At 45.6% G+C, this 18,045-nt stretch overlaps 1 protein-coding gene across 6 annotated transcripts in view; it reads right to left on the reverse strand.

The window, feature by feature from the left end:
• Positions 1-6,415: 6,415 nt before the first annotated feature.
• ZNF217 (zinc finger protein 217) overlaps positions 6,416-18,045 on the reverse strand; it is a 37,407-nt gene continuing 25,777 nt past the window's right edge. For 5 of the 6 annotated variants that reach the window (XM_078057315.1, XM_078057317.1, XM_078057316.1 and 2 more), the window contains 4 exons: positions 14,524-14,640; positions 12,325-13,761; positions 10,703-10,834; positions 6,416-8,603 (listed from right to left, as the gene is read on the reverse strand). In XM_078057315.1, the coding sequence (XP_077913441.1) occupies positions 10,725-10,834; positions 12,325-13,761; positions 14,524-14,640 (1,664 nt within the window). In that variant the 3' untranslated portion in view covers positions 6,416-8,603; positions 10,703-10,724. The remainder of the gene's footprint in view (positions 8,604-10,702; positions 10,835-12,324; positions 13,762-14,523; positions 14,641-18,045) is intronic. The other variant, XM_078057319.1, reaches the window with a different exon arrangement.

Below are 18,045 nucleotides of genomic sequence, written 5' to 3' on the forward strand. Positions count from 1 at the left end.
GGAAATTCAAGAAGTCTTGTTATCACTGTGATCTGTGGCTTTACTTTCCCTTTGGGGGTGACTGGCGAGTTTGAGCATTTTTCCACCTTAGTTTTCCTGAGGTCCCTGAGCCCTACGAAGCCCAATCCACTTCCGGAAGTGCTTGATGGTGTCACCTTAGAATGGGGGGCAGAGAGACAAGAAGTGGGGAGATGGGTAGGGAAGGAGAGGGGGCAGTAGAGAAAGAGGAAGAGACAGGAAGATCACAGGCTCAAGCTGCCCTACCTCTCCGCAGGACTAGATTGCCTTCTCTTTTAGGACTTCACCCCGTGTCGGGATAATTGATTTGAACCTGTACCTATCTGCCTTATATCCTCCCTGCAAGGCAGAAGCCAGAGACACCTCCGTCCTGCCCAGGCTTTCCCTGAGAAGCCAGCATCTGAGGACACAGTGGAGAAGACAGTGAAAACCAGAGTTCCTTTCTAAAAAAAAAAAAAAATTAAACTGAGTTTTCAGCATTCCTGGAAATGAATACCCAAATAAGAGTGTTTTGCTTCAGTGTTACAATCACTAAGTGCAAGGACTAAACTGAGTAATGAACATAAAGGCTAGCTCATGGAATGTTGAACCATAAAAATTTTAGATATTTCAATAAAACCACGTTAATAGGGTCTCATATTTCCTGCAGGATTTATTTTCTTTTTTTGTTTGTTTTGTTTTTCCTTTTTTTTTTCCTGCAGGATTTAAAATAACACAAACACTCTGTCTTTGAAAAGATTGTCCCAAATAGTTGAAATTCGTCAAAGCCGGTGGGACCAAGTAAATGAAGTTTGTTTACCACAGCGCCACCTGGTGGTGCAGTTTATTGAACACGTTCACGTGTGAAATAAAATGTCTGGGGTCCCTCCCTCAGTTAGTTCTATGGGAAAAATAGCCTTGAATCAAAGTGTTCCACTGTTGACTCTCTTTAAGGATGCACTTCTCACATGCAATGTGGCAGAAGGATATTGTGCTCACCACCTTCACCCTAATTGGAGACCAGTTTGGTTCCAAATATAATCAAATCCAAGTTACTACTTCATCGAGTCACAGAATTATCCCCCTTTCATAAAACTCATGTATGAACTAGCCAGCTGCTTATCAACATGTGAAAAGCACAGACATAGCTCAACCTCTTTATCAGCCATGGGCAACTTAACTTGGTTGGGCCTCAGTTTCCTTATCTGTCAAATGGGGAGGATAAATCGCCACCTTAGATAATGCATGTAAAATCTCTTAGCGCTGCCTCGGGCACATAGTAAATGCTCAATACTTATATATTAAATCGAGGGAGGAGCGGAGGAGCAATTTTCAAAAAGGCTATAGAATAATCCCATATCTGGTAACCATAATAAGTAATAGCATGGGCATAGAGAAAAATCAGAAGACATAGATTCTGAATTATTAAAGGTGTTCCTCTTTAGAGAAGGGAGTTTCACTTTCTTTACTATAGATTTACCTGAGGCTTGCTTTTTTATAAGAACGTATTATGCTTATAATTTTAAAATTAAGATGTTTTTTGTATTGTGGTAAAATATGCCTAACGTAAAATTTGCCATTTTAACCATTTTTAAGTGTACAATTCAGTGGCGTTAAGTGGCCGTCACACTGTTATTCAGCCATCACCACCATCCACCTCCAGAACTTTTTTATCTTCCCAAACTGAAATTCTGTCCCCGTGAAACCCTCCACCTCCTCCCCTGCCCTGCCCCTCACCCCAGGCAACAGCCATTCTGCTTTCGGTCTCTGTGGATTGGACTCTTCCTCACATAGAGGGAATCATATACTATCTGTCCTTTTGTGCAAAATTTGGGTTTTTAATGGAGGAAAATAGAGGTGCTAGAGCACCGTCTCTGTCCCGTGTAAAGCCCTCGATCACTGCGCTATACCAGAAGCTCTAACAGAATAGTCCAGGGACCTCTGAGGTCCCAAGCCCCCTCAGGGGGTCCACAGGGTCAAAAAGACCTAATATACTATGAAGTTACCTGCTTTCCACAGGCCATATGATGTGTAATGTCACACAAGACCGAACGAACGGCAGAGATGACCGTCCCACCCTCTTTCATGAAATAAGACACTAAAGGTGGTTTCAAAAAGGTGAAACATTGCCAGTCTTCTCATAAAATTTCTTTCACTTTGGGAATTTTGTTATTTACGATGAAAAAAATATGTTTTTCATATTAACATGTCGCGGGTTTATTATTTTTCCTCTTGAATTATTAAGTGTTTTCATTGCTTTAAACTCTACTATGGTAACTATCAATAAGCATGAGCCACAGAAGCAAAAACTTTTGAGGACCCCGAATAATTTCTAAGAGTGTAAAACGATTCTGAAGCCAAAAGTTTTAAGAACGACCACATCATGTTAACCTTTCCTCTGATGCATGGTGCTTGTGTTGGTGTGGACCACGGGCAGTTTTGCTCTATGGAGGTGACCTGTCAGCGTGTAAACGTCTCAAATGTGAATAACACTTGTCTCCAGGCTTCCGATCTCCTATAATCCGATTATCTACTCTGCCCATCCTCACCACTCTACCCACACACACACAGAAAACCATTCAAAGACTCCAGACCAAAACTCTCTTGATCCTCATTACGTTTTATTCTTCTGAAATACCTGCCCACCCATGCAGCAGCCTGTGAAACTCCTTTCACTTGGTATAAGGATATATAAGGGATAATAAACTAACGAGAGTTGAGTATTACAGTTTATTGCCACGAGTTGATGGAAACGCTTACGTGCAGTGTGACTCAGTAGATAATCTCATAGGTAGGAGGTTATTGAGATAATTCTAGGAGACCATCTCTCTGTCATTAAAGAATTGCTGGGCTGGAATAAATCATGTATATTCATCCATCCATCCATCCATCCATCCTACCAACAGATATTGAAGGAGAGCCAAACTCTGGGCTATGCCCACGGGAAACATCGATAAAATAAACTTCTTCCCCCGGGGAGCCCACCTTCAAGTGGGCAAGACCAGCAAGCAAGTACACACCATAATGGCAGGTGGTACTGAGTTTTATGAGGAAAAATAATACCAGATACAGATGTGGGGAGGCTGGAAAGGCTTCAGGGCAGGTGACGTATGAGCATTTAGGTGAAGTCGGGGCGGGGGACAGACTACCTGGGATAAGAGTGTAACCAGGCCATGGGGCACCTGGGTGGCTCAGTCGTTAAGCATCTGCCTTCGGCTCAGGTCGTGATCCCAGAGTCCTGGGATCGAGCCCCGCATCGGGCTCCCTGCTCCGCGGGAAGCCTGCCTCTCCCTCTCCCACTCCCACTGCTTGTGTTCCCTCTCTCGCTGTGTCTCTGTCAAATAAATCAATAAAATCTTTAAAAAAAAAAAAAAAAAAGCATAACCAGGCCTTGAAACAGCAAGAGTACCACTGCAGAAAAAGGTGCCCAGAAGTTTCTAGAAGGAAAACCAAGGCCTCTGTGGCTGGCACAAAAAATGAGGGAACAAGGATCCGCGAGGCCAGGGATCAGGCCTTGCAAGCAAGCCACGGCGAGGATTTGGGGGTTTTATTCTATGCACAGGTGCTGGTGGTGACACGGCCGGGCTCCGGGGCAGGGCTGGGGGCGGTCCTGACGCGGGACAAACGCCCACCGAGCTCTGAACCCTCGGGCCCTGACTTGTCAAGGATCCATCTGTTCCTAAAATCCCTACCCGGGGCTGCTGGGGGTTAAAGGGAAAACCCCCCGGAGGGGATGAGGGTGGCATAGTCCGTTGACAAACCAAGAGGATGCCTGTCAGGCACTTAATTCAAGGACATTTTCATTATCATTGTAATGAGATTACAGTTGCCAATTTGAAGCTATTTTAGGTCACTTAGAATTCCAAATCAAGAATCTAGGGAAGTTTAAGGTAATTTCTCACTCTGGAGTAACTAAGAATTTCGTGGGGTGCCTGTTAGGCATGCCGGGTCTCAGCCCTCCTCCAGACCCAACGGCCAGAATCGGGAGGGGGGGAAGGCGGTCGGGGCTTGGCAATGCGATTCTGAGGGTTACCGTCTACAGCAGCCATGGAAATTCAGGCGTTTGATGTGTGTGCAAAAGTGATGATGAAATCTCACTGGGTGAGTAAGGGTAAAGGGCAATAAAAAAAAAAGTCATTTTTTTTTTCTTCTTTGATACAACTTTTTACAAACTCAAATCTACAGACGAGGAATTTCAGGCTCCCTAACCCATGCTGTTTTCCTTGAGTGGAATTTACTCGGTAGAGTCTCCAGTAGAGACTTCTAGATACCCACCCACCCTGCCCCACTCCCAAAGTTTCTGATTCAGCAGCTTTAAGTGAACCTGATGGTTTGCATTTCTAGCAATTTCCCAATGATGATGATTTTGCTAGTCCAGGACAAGTTGAAAACCAGTTATAAACAAGAGGAACTAGTAAAAAATCTGAAATCTCCACTTAGAATGTTGGTAATATTGGCATCATGACTTAACTGCTACCTGCAGTAGGATAAAGCAAGTTATGTTGATATCAGGAACCCAAGTTTTCAGAGAATCAAATATAAAATCAAAGAAATAAAAACCTTATTTTAAATTTGAGTTAGAAACAGCAATACAGGGGCGCCCGGCTGGCTCAGTCAGTAGAGTATGTGACTCTTGATCTCGGGGTTGAGTTGGAGCCCCACGTTTGAGTTAAAAAAATATATATATATAATTCATTGAAGTTTTTTTTTTTTTTTTTAAAGATTTTATTTATTTGACAGAGAGAGACACAGCGAGAGAGGAAACACAAGCAGGGGGAGTGGGAGAGGGAGAAGCAGGCTTCCCGCGGAGCAGGGAGCCCGATGCGGGGCTCCATCCCAGGACCCTGGCATCATGACCTGAGCCAAAGGCAGACGCCCAACGACTGAGCCACCCAGGCGCTCCTGAGGTATTTTTTTTCTTAAAAAAGTATATCCTTGTTCTCTAGGTTAAGAAGCCCCGGGGGTTGAAGCGAACCAGGAGTGATGAGCATCCTTATCCCCAAGTTACCACTTGTAATTACCATTTCCCGTAAAAGGAACCCAGGATCCTCGGAGAAGTTAACTCTCCAGGTCTTGGTCAGGAAATGGATGAGTTCAGAACATCTTAGGCAAAAAGCTAAGAAGCCTTCAGACTGTTGCCCAAAACACACTGAGCCAACTTGAAGGAGCCCATTGGCCAAAGACAGGAGACTCTAAGCATCAAAATGATGCCTGCAATTGCTTAAAACTCATCAAATGTATAGAGTTCCCAACAAAAAACTCTCAAGTGTATTCACCAGCCATGTCTAGGACCAGACAGGATACTGGGCACCAGACTTTATTCTCAAAGCTGGGTAATCAAGGGGGAGAATCAAGTTTTATCTATCCTTTCTTGTTCAAGCTGTATTCAGGGCAATCAAATAATCACCAGCGAGGTCTTCTGCTCAATATTAAATGCAGAGGCAATGACAGAACTTTAAATCACCTTTTGCAATATTCTTAATGCTCATCAATGGCCGCTAAAACCCAAAGGAGAGAGGCTGACGGAGAACTTTATTACAGCTGGACAGTCTGACATCTGAACCCACTGATCCAACTTGAGTACAGGTTGGAAAACCAAGTATTGTAGGTGTCCAGAGATGATGCAACTGGGAGCACAGAGACCCCTCCTCCCCAAAACTGAGCTCAAATCTACTTTAAAACTTCACCCGTTCATAGGACATAGAGAGACTGGAGAAAACGGGTGAGATGAAACCTCAAATGTGCAATAAACCCAAAGAAAATGTGCAAACTTCTACAGGACCAATTTCCCAGCCTCTTCAATAAATAAAATGTGTGTATGGAGAGGGACATAGATTAAAATCGACTTAAAAAAATGATCTTCTAGGGGCGCCTGGGTGGCCCAGTCTGTAAGTGTCTGACTTTTGGTTTCAGCTCAGGTCCTGATCTCAGGGTCATGGGATTGAGCCCCACGTCAGGCTCCCCACTTAGTGTGGAGTCTGCTTAAAATTTGCTCTCCCTCTGCCCCTGCCCCCACCGCTCTCTCTCTCTCTCTCTAAAAGTAAATAAATCTTAAAAAACAAAGAACAAAAAAAAACCAATCTTCTAAACCAATTAAGTGAATCTTGTTTGGGCCCTGGTCACAACTTACCAACTATGAGAAGCCACTTTTAAGACAAGGCAATGCGGTCATGGAGGCTGGTTATGAGGAATCACCGTCCATTTAGCTCCACGTAATCATGAAAGCCCTTATACATCTGAGATTTGCTTTAAAGTACTCAGGGGAGAAAAGGGAGGAGGGGCAAAATACTGCGGGCGAGCATCGAGGATTCAGAACACTGACCTCTCTTCTACCCTGTAGGCTTAAAATTGTACTTATAAAAAGTTAAATAAAACAAAAACAGAAACCAGGGACACAATAAAGACCAAAACGCAAGACTGCAAAACACCAAATCTATATTTACATCCACATATAATAACATAACTTTAAGCTGAAATATATCATAAATAAAACAAGTAATGTCTACCGTTTGACAAGTATCAACAATTAAAATAAATCAAACTGGAATGAAATAAATACATAAACAAAAATCCAACGGATTGTACCTCTATTATATGCACTGTTGTCTCAAAGGAAAAAAAAAAAAAACATACAAAACCAGTAGTATCCCAATAGTTAATACTGATGGACCAAAAACAAAAACAAACAAAAAAAATTTTTGGAGTACAAGGGCTGTGAAAAAAAAGGACATTTTTATGCATTCAGAAATTCAGAAATGTGGTGAAGAAAGGAGAAATCTGAAAGCCCCCAAAATTTCAGCATGACATGAATTGACTTGTTTTCAAATAGATTTGGTGATTTTTTTTTTTTAATACAGGTTTAAATTTCAGCCCTCTATTATCTTGTATCCCCTTTTAAGATTTACATTTATAGTCACAGCAAGCTTTTCTGCAACACTCATTGGATTAGGCAAAGATCAAGTCAATCATCTTGCAAAAATGTGTTAATCTTCAAAAATAGGCTATAAAAGTGCAAAACTATGAAAACAAAAAATCTAGATTATGTACATATGGCTCAGCTTGTGAACAGGAAACAAGGTCAATAGTGTACACTTTCCTGATACAAAGCACTTCATTGCAATACCAGCAGACGGATCTCTAATCAGCTCTCCCTTTAACATGGGAGTTAAGACTTCTGTCAAGTACGCTTCATGTTGCATAATGAAAACGAAACAAAAAAATCAGGATTCTTTTAGGACTTTACTCCCGCTCTAACGCAGAAGGGCAGGGCAGGACAACTTAACAGTGCAAATTTATTTTTGAAACAGTTTTCTTAATAAAATATTTTGTGGCTGCTAAACCAATGTACTGCTGAAGAAACTCGGCCACGGAGAGCATATCAAGGGAACCAAAGTTTAAAACACCTAGTAAGCCAGCTGGTGGCGATCCTCTCTTTAAAACCCAACCTGCATATGCACGGAGAAAAACGTTGCTGCTCAAAACCACCAAAAATGGGAAGACAACGGAGGTCGAGGAAAGATCCCATCTTCCCCATGACCAGAAGGCTCAGCCTACAGTTCCTTATTCAGAACCAACGTGTCTGTAATTAACTCGGAGTATGTCCACAGTTAACCCAAACGCCAGGCACACCAAGACTTCCAGATACAAACCTAAAATCTACCCAAAAACGTTCATGTCCTTTTTAAAATTCCTTCCAATATGTGTCATTCACGTGTATAATTTAGCATTTCTGTTTTTTTACCTACTAATTTCAGTGAATTTTCCAACAAAAATGATTAATTTGATAGAAAGTAAATGCAAGGGACCGCACCTACGATCTGGTATGTTTACTGGACATGTGGCTGCTCCACAGAGGACAGGCTTTCTGTAAACACACACACTTAAAAACCCCAAAATCCACAGCACTGTTTCCGGGAAGGGATCACGGATCTGGACACTCCCTCGGTTGACAAAACGAAATTTGCAATAAAAGGGCACCGAATTCAGAACGGCTGACCTCAGTAATATGCAGCACATAGTCATAGAGGGTCAATACTTCCGTTAACAATTTTGTTAAGACAATAGACTGAGGAGGATTTAACATAATACAAATCATTGAGAATTTTTTTTTAAAAAAACATACATTTTAAACGAAAGAGCACAAATAGCAGGAAACCGCTCAAAGTGATGAGCTACATTAGAGAAAAAGAGTAACGCACAGTATCCAAACAAGCAGGTTTAGAACTTACAATTATGTACAGAGTTACCTGAGGTGCAAGCATCATAGACTTTCTCCCCACCCCACCCTCCCCAACCCAGATGGTTTCTTTCCAGCAGCGCTCAAGTAGGCAAAAGACTCTTCTTATTTGGTCGATTCTAAAAAAAATATGATTCAGGGACAAAATAGAGATTTCCAGTCTCCATTTGTGTACAACCCAACTGTTGCAACTATAGTTTTTATTGCTATTTGGTACAAAAGTTAACAGAACAACGTCACAAAACCGTAGTGTTCCTGGTTTGTTACATGCACGGCACGGTCACAGCTTATATTTCACGGGCTTCCACCGTCTGCTTGCTCAAAGGATGAACGAACTCGATTCACGGACAGTACACACAGCCATCAAGACCTACGGAAACAAAGGTTCGAGGAGCCATGAAGATAAAACTGAAAACAGCTTTGAAAATCTGTAAGAGAAAAGTGCAACCAACAGAACTAAGGGGATCTAGAACTGTAATGAGTTCCACTTACGCTCAAATGTTGCAACGAAGGGGCGCCTGGCTGGCTCAGTGGGTGGAGCCCACGTGTAGAGGTTACTTAAAAATAAAATCTTTACTTAAAAAAAACATGCTGCCATGAAAATATCAGGACTCTAACACTGGACTCTAACACCTCAGAGACACCTCACTATACACTGAACAGTGATTTAGTGAAGATGATTTTACCGAGATTCCCAATTCCTACCAGTTACACGGAGTCTGGCAAAGGCAACTGTCACTGACGAGAAACTGAAAGTTTCTAACACTATTTGCTCAGCCAACATTTAACAAGTCGGATCAGGGATATTCCCAGCAGTGGGCTACGCAACCGAACACAGGAGTCTCCTCTCAAGCTCAGCCAACAGTGAAGCTGGACACACAGGTAAGGGGGGCGGGAGGGTGATGGGCATGAATCACACCTGCACAGGGAGCACAATGGGGAAGTCCCCAGTTCCCGGCAGACGTTTTACAGAATTGATGTGTGAGCTGGTCCTGGAGTCTCAGGGAGAGGCGATCTGGCACAGAAGATGCAGGAAGGATGTTCCGGGCAGAGGGAAGTGCAAGCAGGGAAGCTCAGAGGTTAGAGAGAGGCCAGGCCTGGCCAACGGGACGGTGCGCATTTGCTGTCACTGACGGACTGTGCCATCGAGTACAGGAAATCGGTGACAAAGGATCCGTTCCTTGTAATCCATACATTATTCATTTTTGTTTTAATGGAGAGTGGACTTAACCCCATTCCTGTGACAACACTTTACTCTCATTCTACTTTCACTATCTGAGGGGAAAGAGGAGCGCAGACCCGCATGAGGCTGATGGGCCCCACGCGTGTCCCCCTGAAAACAGGAGGGAGAAACCCCGCCCTGGACCGGGAGTCTAGATGGCGGTCACGTGACAGGACAAGGGCTTCTGCGAGAGAGAACGCAAATCTGTCCATAAGCTCCAATCTTTTCAGTGTATTGGTAAACGAGGCCTAGAGTAACTCTTACGTAACTCTGGCCAAACTTAGAATTAACTAAATTACTATGCGCACAACTATGATGATACTGCAGTTTCTGGGTATCTAGTTACATACATCTGCCATGGGAACCACCAAGACCAAAGGCAACTACTTGCTCCTGGCCCACTCCCCTCCCCAGACAAGGATGCACAGAGGCTTTGAACAAGCTCTTATAAACACGAGGGCTGGGGGGAGGAGGGCACAGGCTTTGGTTCCGGCAGACCTAGGACAGAGCCAGAGTTAAGCACTGGGCGAGTTACACACGCCAAGTCTTGGTACCCTCAGCTGTAAAGCACGCCCAGGGCCTCCTAACCCAGGGGTCAGCAAACATTTTCTATAAAGGGCCAGAGTGCAAATATTTTCAGCTTTGCAGGCCCTGCACTCCCTGTCACCACCACCCAGCTCTGCTAATGTGGCACAGAAGCCGCCAACAATACAGAGAGGAATGGACATGGCTGTGTGCCAGGAAAACTTTACAGACAAGAACAGGTGGAGGGCAGTTTGCTAATCCCTGGCCTGATGCCCCCTGCTGTGGGAAGGATTAAGTGAGGTCATGATTATAAAACACTTCAAGGCAGAGCACAAAATAAATGCTTAGTAAATTCCAATTGCTATTACTATTACACTATGATCATCACCACTGATATCCACAGACCCTGAGAACTCAAAAGTTTTAAAACACTTTAAAATTAAGGGCTACTGAGTGGTACAGTCCTTTAAGCATCCCAACTCTTGGTTTCAGATCAGGTTGTGAACTCAGAGTCTTGAGATGGAGCCCTGCATCGGGGCTCCGCTGAGATTCTCTCCCTCTCCCTCCGCGCAACCCCCCCCCCCGCCCCACTGTGCTCTCGTGCTCTAAAATAAATAAATCTTGTAAATAAATAAATAAAAGTAATTTTACTTTATATTCTACAGGATAAGTTAGATGGTTTATTTTCAATTAAGTAAAATCAATACATCGTATATGCTCACCTTTCTTAGACAAAATAGGAAATCAAGTTTTTTTGTCATTTGGTCGATAATGTGCATTTCCAATAAAATTCTCATAGTTTCTCTTTTGTAGCATGCTGCTGGACAAGTGTTGGTACGACACAGGCCTTTTTCCTGTTTGGAAAAAAATGTGAAAAGGTGTTTAGAATTAAGTTCAACAATTGGGAAGGTGTATGTGGGTTGTCAGAGGTCAATTTTCACACCATTCCTCACTGGTAATGGGATCAGAATACACCAGCTGCAGGCACGTTGCAAAGTTATAACTGAAACGTTTTTAAGTGCCCTGAGGATATTTGTCAGTACAAAATTTCAAGTCATTAAAGCTAAAATAGATCTAAGTACTATGCTGTCCTTAGTAAGAACTAAAAAGTCAAGATCCAGGGTTTAGGCACCGGAAAAAAACAAAAAGCCCAAAAAATGGTAGCATAAAATATTTTAAACTTATATGCATCAGAAACCAAAATGTGGGGAAGGAGAAAAAAAATACTGATTCAAAAAAAGGATTTTACGGGGGGTGCCTGGCTGGCTCAGTTGGTGGAGTGTGCAACTCTCAATCTCGGGGCTGTGAGTCTGAGCACCACGTTGGGTGCAGAGATTACTTAAAAATAAATCTTTAAAAAATAAAAATTAAAAAAATAAAAAAGGATTGTGCTTGCAATACAGAGCCCGGACTCTTCAAGTTAAGGCAAAGTTTTGACTCCTGTCCATTTCAAGAGCTTATAGGGAGAAAGACAAGACAGTTTTGATCAAAAGGCTGCAAAAATTAATATTTCATCACAATTTTCATGAAATTCACTGGAGTGTGTGAAAAAAAATTGTTTTTTTAATTTGCTATCCATACCAGATCAAACGGCATCCAGCTATCCTGGGTAAGAGTACTGTCACCACACAGAACCCTTAATTTGAAGTTAATACAAACTGAGAGGTTTCAAATGGATTTCTCTTCGGACCTGCACAAACCAGCAGGACTTCTATCCGACAAAGCAAGTGGTTTAATCGAGTTTGCCAAGTGGGACAGGTCTCCAGGACACTCTGACCTACCTCTCTACGTGCACAGGTATGCACCACACACCTCTAAGGGAACGCGGCCAGGAGGAAGCACGGTTTTGAAAACATTTCCACGGGGAGAACTCCAAAGTAAATCTACGACTTTAACAATTTATCCATTTGGGGGAAAGGGCGTCCCTTTTAAAATGCACTTAATGTTTAACGAAGGCTAAAACTTAGGCAGCATGAGTCCAGAATCCTAGCATCAAAACTGTTCAAAGGACTCTTGTTCACTGGGGTTCTTACACTTTCTGTTCCTGCTGGGTGGGGGGCCCGTGCTCGGGGGGGGGGGGTGTGGGGAGGGTGTTCACTGCGAGGTGCCACCTGCTAGTGGGGACACCGCCAGCCGCGTACGTGGCAAAGGGACGGAAGCCGAGGTCCGGCTCCGGAGCACTTCAGCGTGGGGAGCGGGCACCTGGCCCCAGCACCGACCCCAGACTGCACGTGCACGGGACGCCGGCCGTGGACAGCGCGTGCGGCACGGCGCTCAGGGGCCACCGGAAAGCCGCCCGCCGCCCCCCAGGCCCGGGCTCTGTCCAGCCCTCCCCAGGCCTCACCGTCGGCGGCGGGCCCGCAGGCGAAGAGCGGCGCGGGCGCGGCGCGGGGCTTGGGCGGCAGCGCGGCGGGCGGCGGGCACACGCACTCGGCGGGCAGCAGCGACTGCAGGCCGCGCACCACGTGGTACTTGGGCAGCTCGAAGGCCCGGCGGAAGGCGGGCGCCGGCGGCTCGGCGTCGGGCCGCGGCCGCTTGGGCAGCGGCTCTCCGGGCTCGGCGGGGCGGCCGCTCGGGGGGTCGCGGCCCCGCGGCGCCCAGGGGCGCTCCGCACAGCCGTTGGCGGCGCCGGGCGGGGCGGGGGCGGCGGGGGCGGCGGCGGGCACCCGGGGCTTGGCCTCGGGCCTCCGGCCCCGCTCCGGGTTGGCGGGCTCGGCCTGCGGCGGCCGGGCGGCCCCCTGCGCGCCCCCGAGCGGCGGCGGCGGCTGCTGGTGCTGGTGCGGCGCCCGCGGCGCCTTCAGGTTGCTGGGCGCTAAAGTGCTGGGGTCGAGCCCCGGGGGCGGCGGGGGCCTGGCGGGCGCGGCGGGGCCCGGCTTCGCGCGCTCGCGCTCGCGGTCGGCGGGCGCGGCCTTGGCGGGCGGCGCGGGCGCGGGCCTGGCGCGGGGCTTGGGGAAGTGCGCCAGCGGGGGCACGTCCTTCCCCAGCAGCGCGGGCGGGCAGCCCGTCCGCCGGCTGCGCAGCACCGACTTGCTTCTGCAGTTTTTGTGGATGTCGGGGTTGTATTTATGCTCCAGTCTCTGGTGCATCATCAAAACCTCCGGATAAAAGGTCTTGAAGGTACAAAACGGGCAGGTGATCCCTGGGATTAAACTCTTGCTCAGAGAAATGGCGGGGCAGCCGTGAAGCGCCCCGAGGGACAGGTTCAGCGGTTTCTCCTGACAGTCCCCGCCGGCCCTGTGCTTGCCGTCGGCCGCCGGGCCCACCTGCTCCTCCGCGGGGCCGCCGTCAGCACCGTGGGCCGCACTGACGTCCGCGCGCGCAGGGACCCCCGCCTCCGGCCTACGCGCGGGCTCGGGGGGCTGCGGGTCACCTGGCGCTCTCTTCGGGAACACGTCCAAACCCGCGGGGGCAGGAGCTTTGCCCATTTTATCAGTACCGGCATCAGTTGCATTTTTATTGAAATCCTGAGTATCTCTGTGTACTGGTGATTGGACAGTGCTGCCCAGAACATTCTGAAAGGTAGAGGCCATCCCCTTAAGTGGCTTTGCAGGTGGGCTGCCTTTAACATCTTTGGCACCATCGAAACATCTTTTCAAATTTTTGGTTTGCGCACCGTCGGCGGCTAGTAGTGCATCTTCAGTCTCCTGGTTTTTCCCATCGGTCTTGATTTCGGCGGCAATATCGATCTGCTTGTCCTTGTGATGCCTCTCCAGATGATAACGAAGAGATGTCTTCTGGGCCGCGGCGTAGTCGCAGAATTCACATTTGTATGGTTTTTCACCTAAAACGAGAAATGTCACTGTGTCACCCAAGTTCATGAAGAACATCAAAATAGATCTCTGGAAGCTAAAATTATCTGCCAGGGGAGAATACAGGGTCTTTCCTTTTCCCTTCTCTCTCTACGAATCTGCATATCCAGGATTTTTCTCAAGTTGCTCACTTTATCACCCTTACTATACTATTTGAAAATGTGAACACATGTCTTTAATTTAAAAAAAATAGCACATTTTAAACTTACTTAACCTTCATAATAGTCCTGTGGAACAGAAGAGTATCATTATCCTGCTTTTACAGCTAGGAACACGGGGGCACAGAAAGGTATAATGACTTGCCCAAGGCTGCACGCACAGCTAGTGAGCGGAAGAGAGGCAGTTCAAGTCCACCCAGCCTCCTGAACCATTACTATGTCACAGCTGCTTCTACAATCTAAAGAAAATACTAAATATATTCTTGTTGCCTTCTAAATCATAACAGTTAATACAAAAAAAGCTGTGGCATGAAAAAACATTAAAGAGGTTTTAGTAAGATGAAACAGTAGTCAGAAACTAAACAAGAAACAAACTTCGAAACATGAACAGTTCAAGTTACAAGGACATTAACAGACCTAAAATGACAACCACCATCAACACACTACACACTTACTCTTCAACTATTGCAAGGGCCTAACAGAATATTTGAACAACAATATAAAAGAAGTCAAGACACAGCTCCATCGTAATTCTTTGAGCTAATAAGAATTTTAAAAATCTAGGAAGTTCCTTACCTGTATGCGTTCTGAGATGAATATTGAGGTAATAATTTGAACGGAAAAACTTCCCACAATAACTACATTCTCTTGAGGACGTAAGATGCTTTATTTTTCCTCCATCATCATTTTTATCTTAAAGCAGAAACAAAAAATATTTCTGTAAGAAGACAGCTCAGGTACACGAGTTAAGACAAGCTAAGTATTCTTGATGGAGACGGGTTTTTTTTTTTTTTTTGGAAAGCATAAAATAATTTTTATATTAAGTGTTGGGGTACACCAGAAAGGACAGGAACACACCAAATGCTATTTTGAGACTGTCTGAAGTTTTGGAAGCTTTTTATAACATGCGTGTCTGTTTCTTGGTTTTGTTTTTGTTTTCTGAGTACAGCAGAATTTGGTGTCCCGGATTCAGTTCTTCCTTTGCCTCAATCACAGGAAAGATCATTTAACAGACTGACATGCACGGGCAACTCTCTGTTCTCCCAGCATGTCTGCAACAAGCAGGATCTGGCAGACTGAAGCTGGACCTACAGACAATGGCTGGAATAACCAGCTTCTTCAGAATAACTGATTCAGAAAACGGAGCCAACAGAAATTGCCAGCTTCCCCAACCACCAGGGAAAAGAAGTGTATCTTAAGATTGGGCCAGCTACCACTAGAGGGTAGCAAGCACAACTTAATCTTTAAAGAAAATAAAAGGTTTCAGCATTGGGTCAAACGCCTAAGAAAGTTTGTCAAAATTCAGCACATTCTGGAAAGCAAACTGTATCATTCACAAGCACTCACGTGGCCAAAAATATAGCTGAGATCAATCAAAATCTGTCCCCAAATGACAATGGGCTAAACCATATACTTCAATCTCTGCAACGACCAGGACAGTGTATCTGGGCTGCAACACAGTAAAGGCCCACTGCTGCCACTAATTAAAGGATGATTATACCTAAACACCTAAACACAAAGACAAGTACACTGCTACAGTTAAGATACCCGCTCCCCCCCCGCCAAAAAAAAAAAAGAAAAATTTAACACCCATAAAAATGAGTGCTAAAGTTCTAGATAAACCTCCTCTTACCCAAATACTGTACTCCGTGCACTGCAGTGAGGACAAGGAGGTGGGGTCACCTCTTAAAACTGAGCATAACTAAACCGGCTCTTTTGCCTTGAAAACCATTAACTCCAACTAAAAAGGCCTCTTTTCCCTGCTCCTTCCCAATTTTGTATTTTAGATTATATAGATCTAGTTTACAGATTTTAAAAAGCAGCTTATGAGCCAACTGTGGGCAGCCTCCAGGACAACCAGGACAGGACTGCATGATCCCCTGGCCCCTCAATTCCCCTGGGGAAAAGGTATGCACCGCTGAGCACCTCTCAACAGAACAGCAGAGACCACCACTGACCGTGAAGACTTAAAAACACAATCACATGAAAAACCACTATTAAACATACTATAAAGTTGAACAAACACAAAAAATATTTACTTTGCCTTCTGATCTTAAAAGTCAATCTCAAGCAAGCCAGGTTGATAGTAAATAACAGGAAGATAAATCTAGACCACCACATCATAATATAAACTTAGGAAAATCAATTCTCTAAATACAGAAGGCCCAGCTTTGTCTTACAATCACACCCAATGAGCTGAGTTTGAACCTTACTGCAATTTCCTACTCCCAAGTATGTGTCAGGATTTATGGTATGTTGCATCATATCCAAAAAGTTATGAAATGGGGTCTGTTTTAACACAAAGGACGTGAAATGTCCACATGTACCTGGTTCCTGCTCCTTTGGCATCACCTCTGATTTTATAGTTTCTGAAAGGACTGCCAACTTTTTATCAAGAGGCTGTTGAAATTATCCTTGGGAGGTGGAAGACAAGGGTGGACGAACCAATTTTGCAAACAGAAATCAGGGCAAAGAAAGGTTAAGCAACACATAATCAGCCACAGAATAATGCAGTGGCAGAACCAGACTAAAGGCAAGTCGTGGCGCTCCCAGCTACCATCAGGCATTCTATCCGCCTGATGACCAAGATTTCCACCAGGTTCTTTTGCCCACACCACCTACTGGCAGAATGCGACCGGCCATCTCATTTCTTTCAGGGCAAGGGGGCAGCTCGGGGACCCAACCATCTCCCCATTACTACATGCCCCTGGACAGGAATGACACTACTAGGAACCACTGTGAAGACAGGTCTCTGCGTTCAAGGCCTTTTTTACGTCATGAAGACACCATAATGGTGTTTTCTAGATTTCTGAAGACTGAAGTATCCTAGATGCTAGGTTTCCTGTGTCCCCTGAAACTCAAAACATCCTAAATCCTCAGTATGAACACTACTGTTCTCAATCCATCTTGTGATGGCAAAAAGAACCTGACACTGGTTTGGAGCATGAAGCATCCAGTGTATCACCCGGTCAAATTCATCTTGGTCTCACACACGAGTTCTCACAAGCCAGCCACATACCATCAAGTTACAGTCAAAGAAGGCAGCAGACCTTCTTTTGTGAATGATAACGTCCCTCTAAGACTAATTCATGTTCCCACCATTCAGTTGTTGAAGATGCAAGAGGTTCTTTTAACTGTCGAATTTCAAGCAGCAGAATCCTTTACTCAAACAAAACATTATTAAACAGACAGAAGCAGCTCCAGTTTAAGTACAAATGGGCAAGACCTGAACCACAGGTGGGATCCTCTGCCTTGGATAATGTCCATTGGGCTTCAAGAAATAAGAGGTTCCCTGAACCTTCAGCGGTGACTCCCATTTCCTCTAAAAAGCCATTAGTTCAAGAAAAATCTGAGCATTTGAGATTCCGTTAAACCATCTTTGGTGTGTTCACATTCCCTTTATTTTACACACAAATGGTCTTGGTCCCTGAGCTAACTGTTAATGAATACTAGCCCCCCAGACATAGAGGACTGGGTACCAGGTAGCACCAGTTTCTCTAAAGATACCCTTGCTCTGGCCGATAATCATTCCCAGTACCTTTTGTGACTAGAACACCAGCTGGAGGAAGCGCATGAGAGCTGGGTCTCGGAGGACAGGGAAGTCGGTTGCATGTACGGACAACCTGTTTTTAGAGAGCAGCTCAGGTATGCCAGAAGCCCTGAAGCGAAGCCCAGCGTCTCTCAACCCTGACACCACTGACACTGGGCCACATAATCACCGGCTGCGGGGCCGCCCTGCGCACGGCAAGTGGGATGTTCAGCAGCATCCCTGGCCTCCCCCCACTGGGTGCCAGCCGCACACCAACACGGCTGTGACACCCCAAAATATCTCTAGACACTACCAGATTCCACGGGGGGCAAAACCGCCCCAGGTCAGAACCACCGCCTCAGACTGATGCGCAAGTGAAGATGATGTGTGTCCTCCGTGAGCAAAAGATACAGCAACAGAATTTTCAGAACTGGAAGAAGCCTTGAGCAGAACCAAGGCCCTGAGAGGTGAAGTGACTTACGACAGGTTGGCGCCCCAAGAGCCTGGCCTCCGCCCCAGCTCTCCAACCCTCATTTCTGGGACGGGGACGGAGGCAGGACAGCGCACAT

This window comes from Halichoerus grypus, chromosome 10, assembly GCF_964656455.1.
Source record: "Halichoerus grypus chromosome 10, mHalGry1.hap1.1, whole genome shotgun sequence".
Lineage (NCBI taxonomy): Eukaryota > Metazoa > Chordata > Mammalia > Carnivora > Phocidae > Halichoerus > Halichoerus grypus.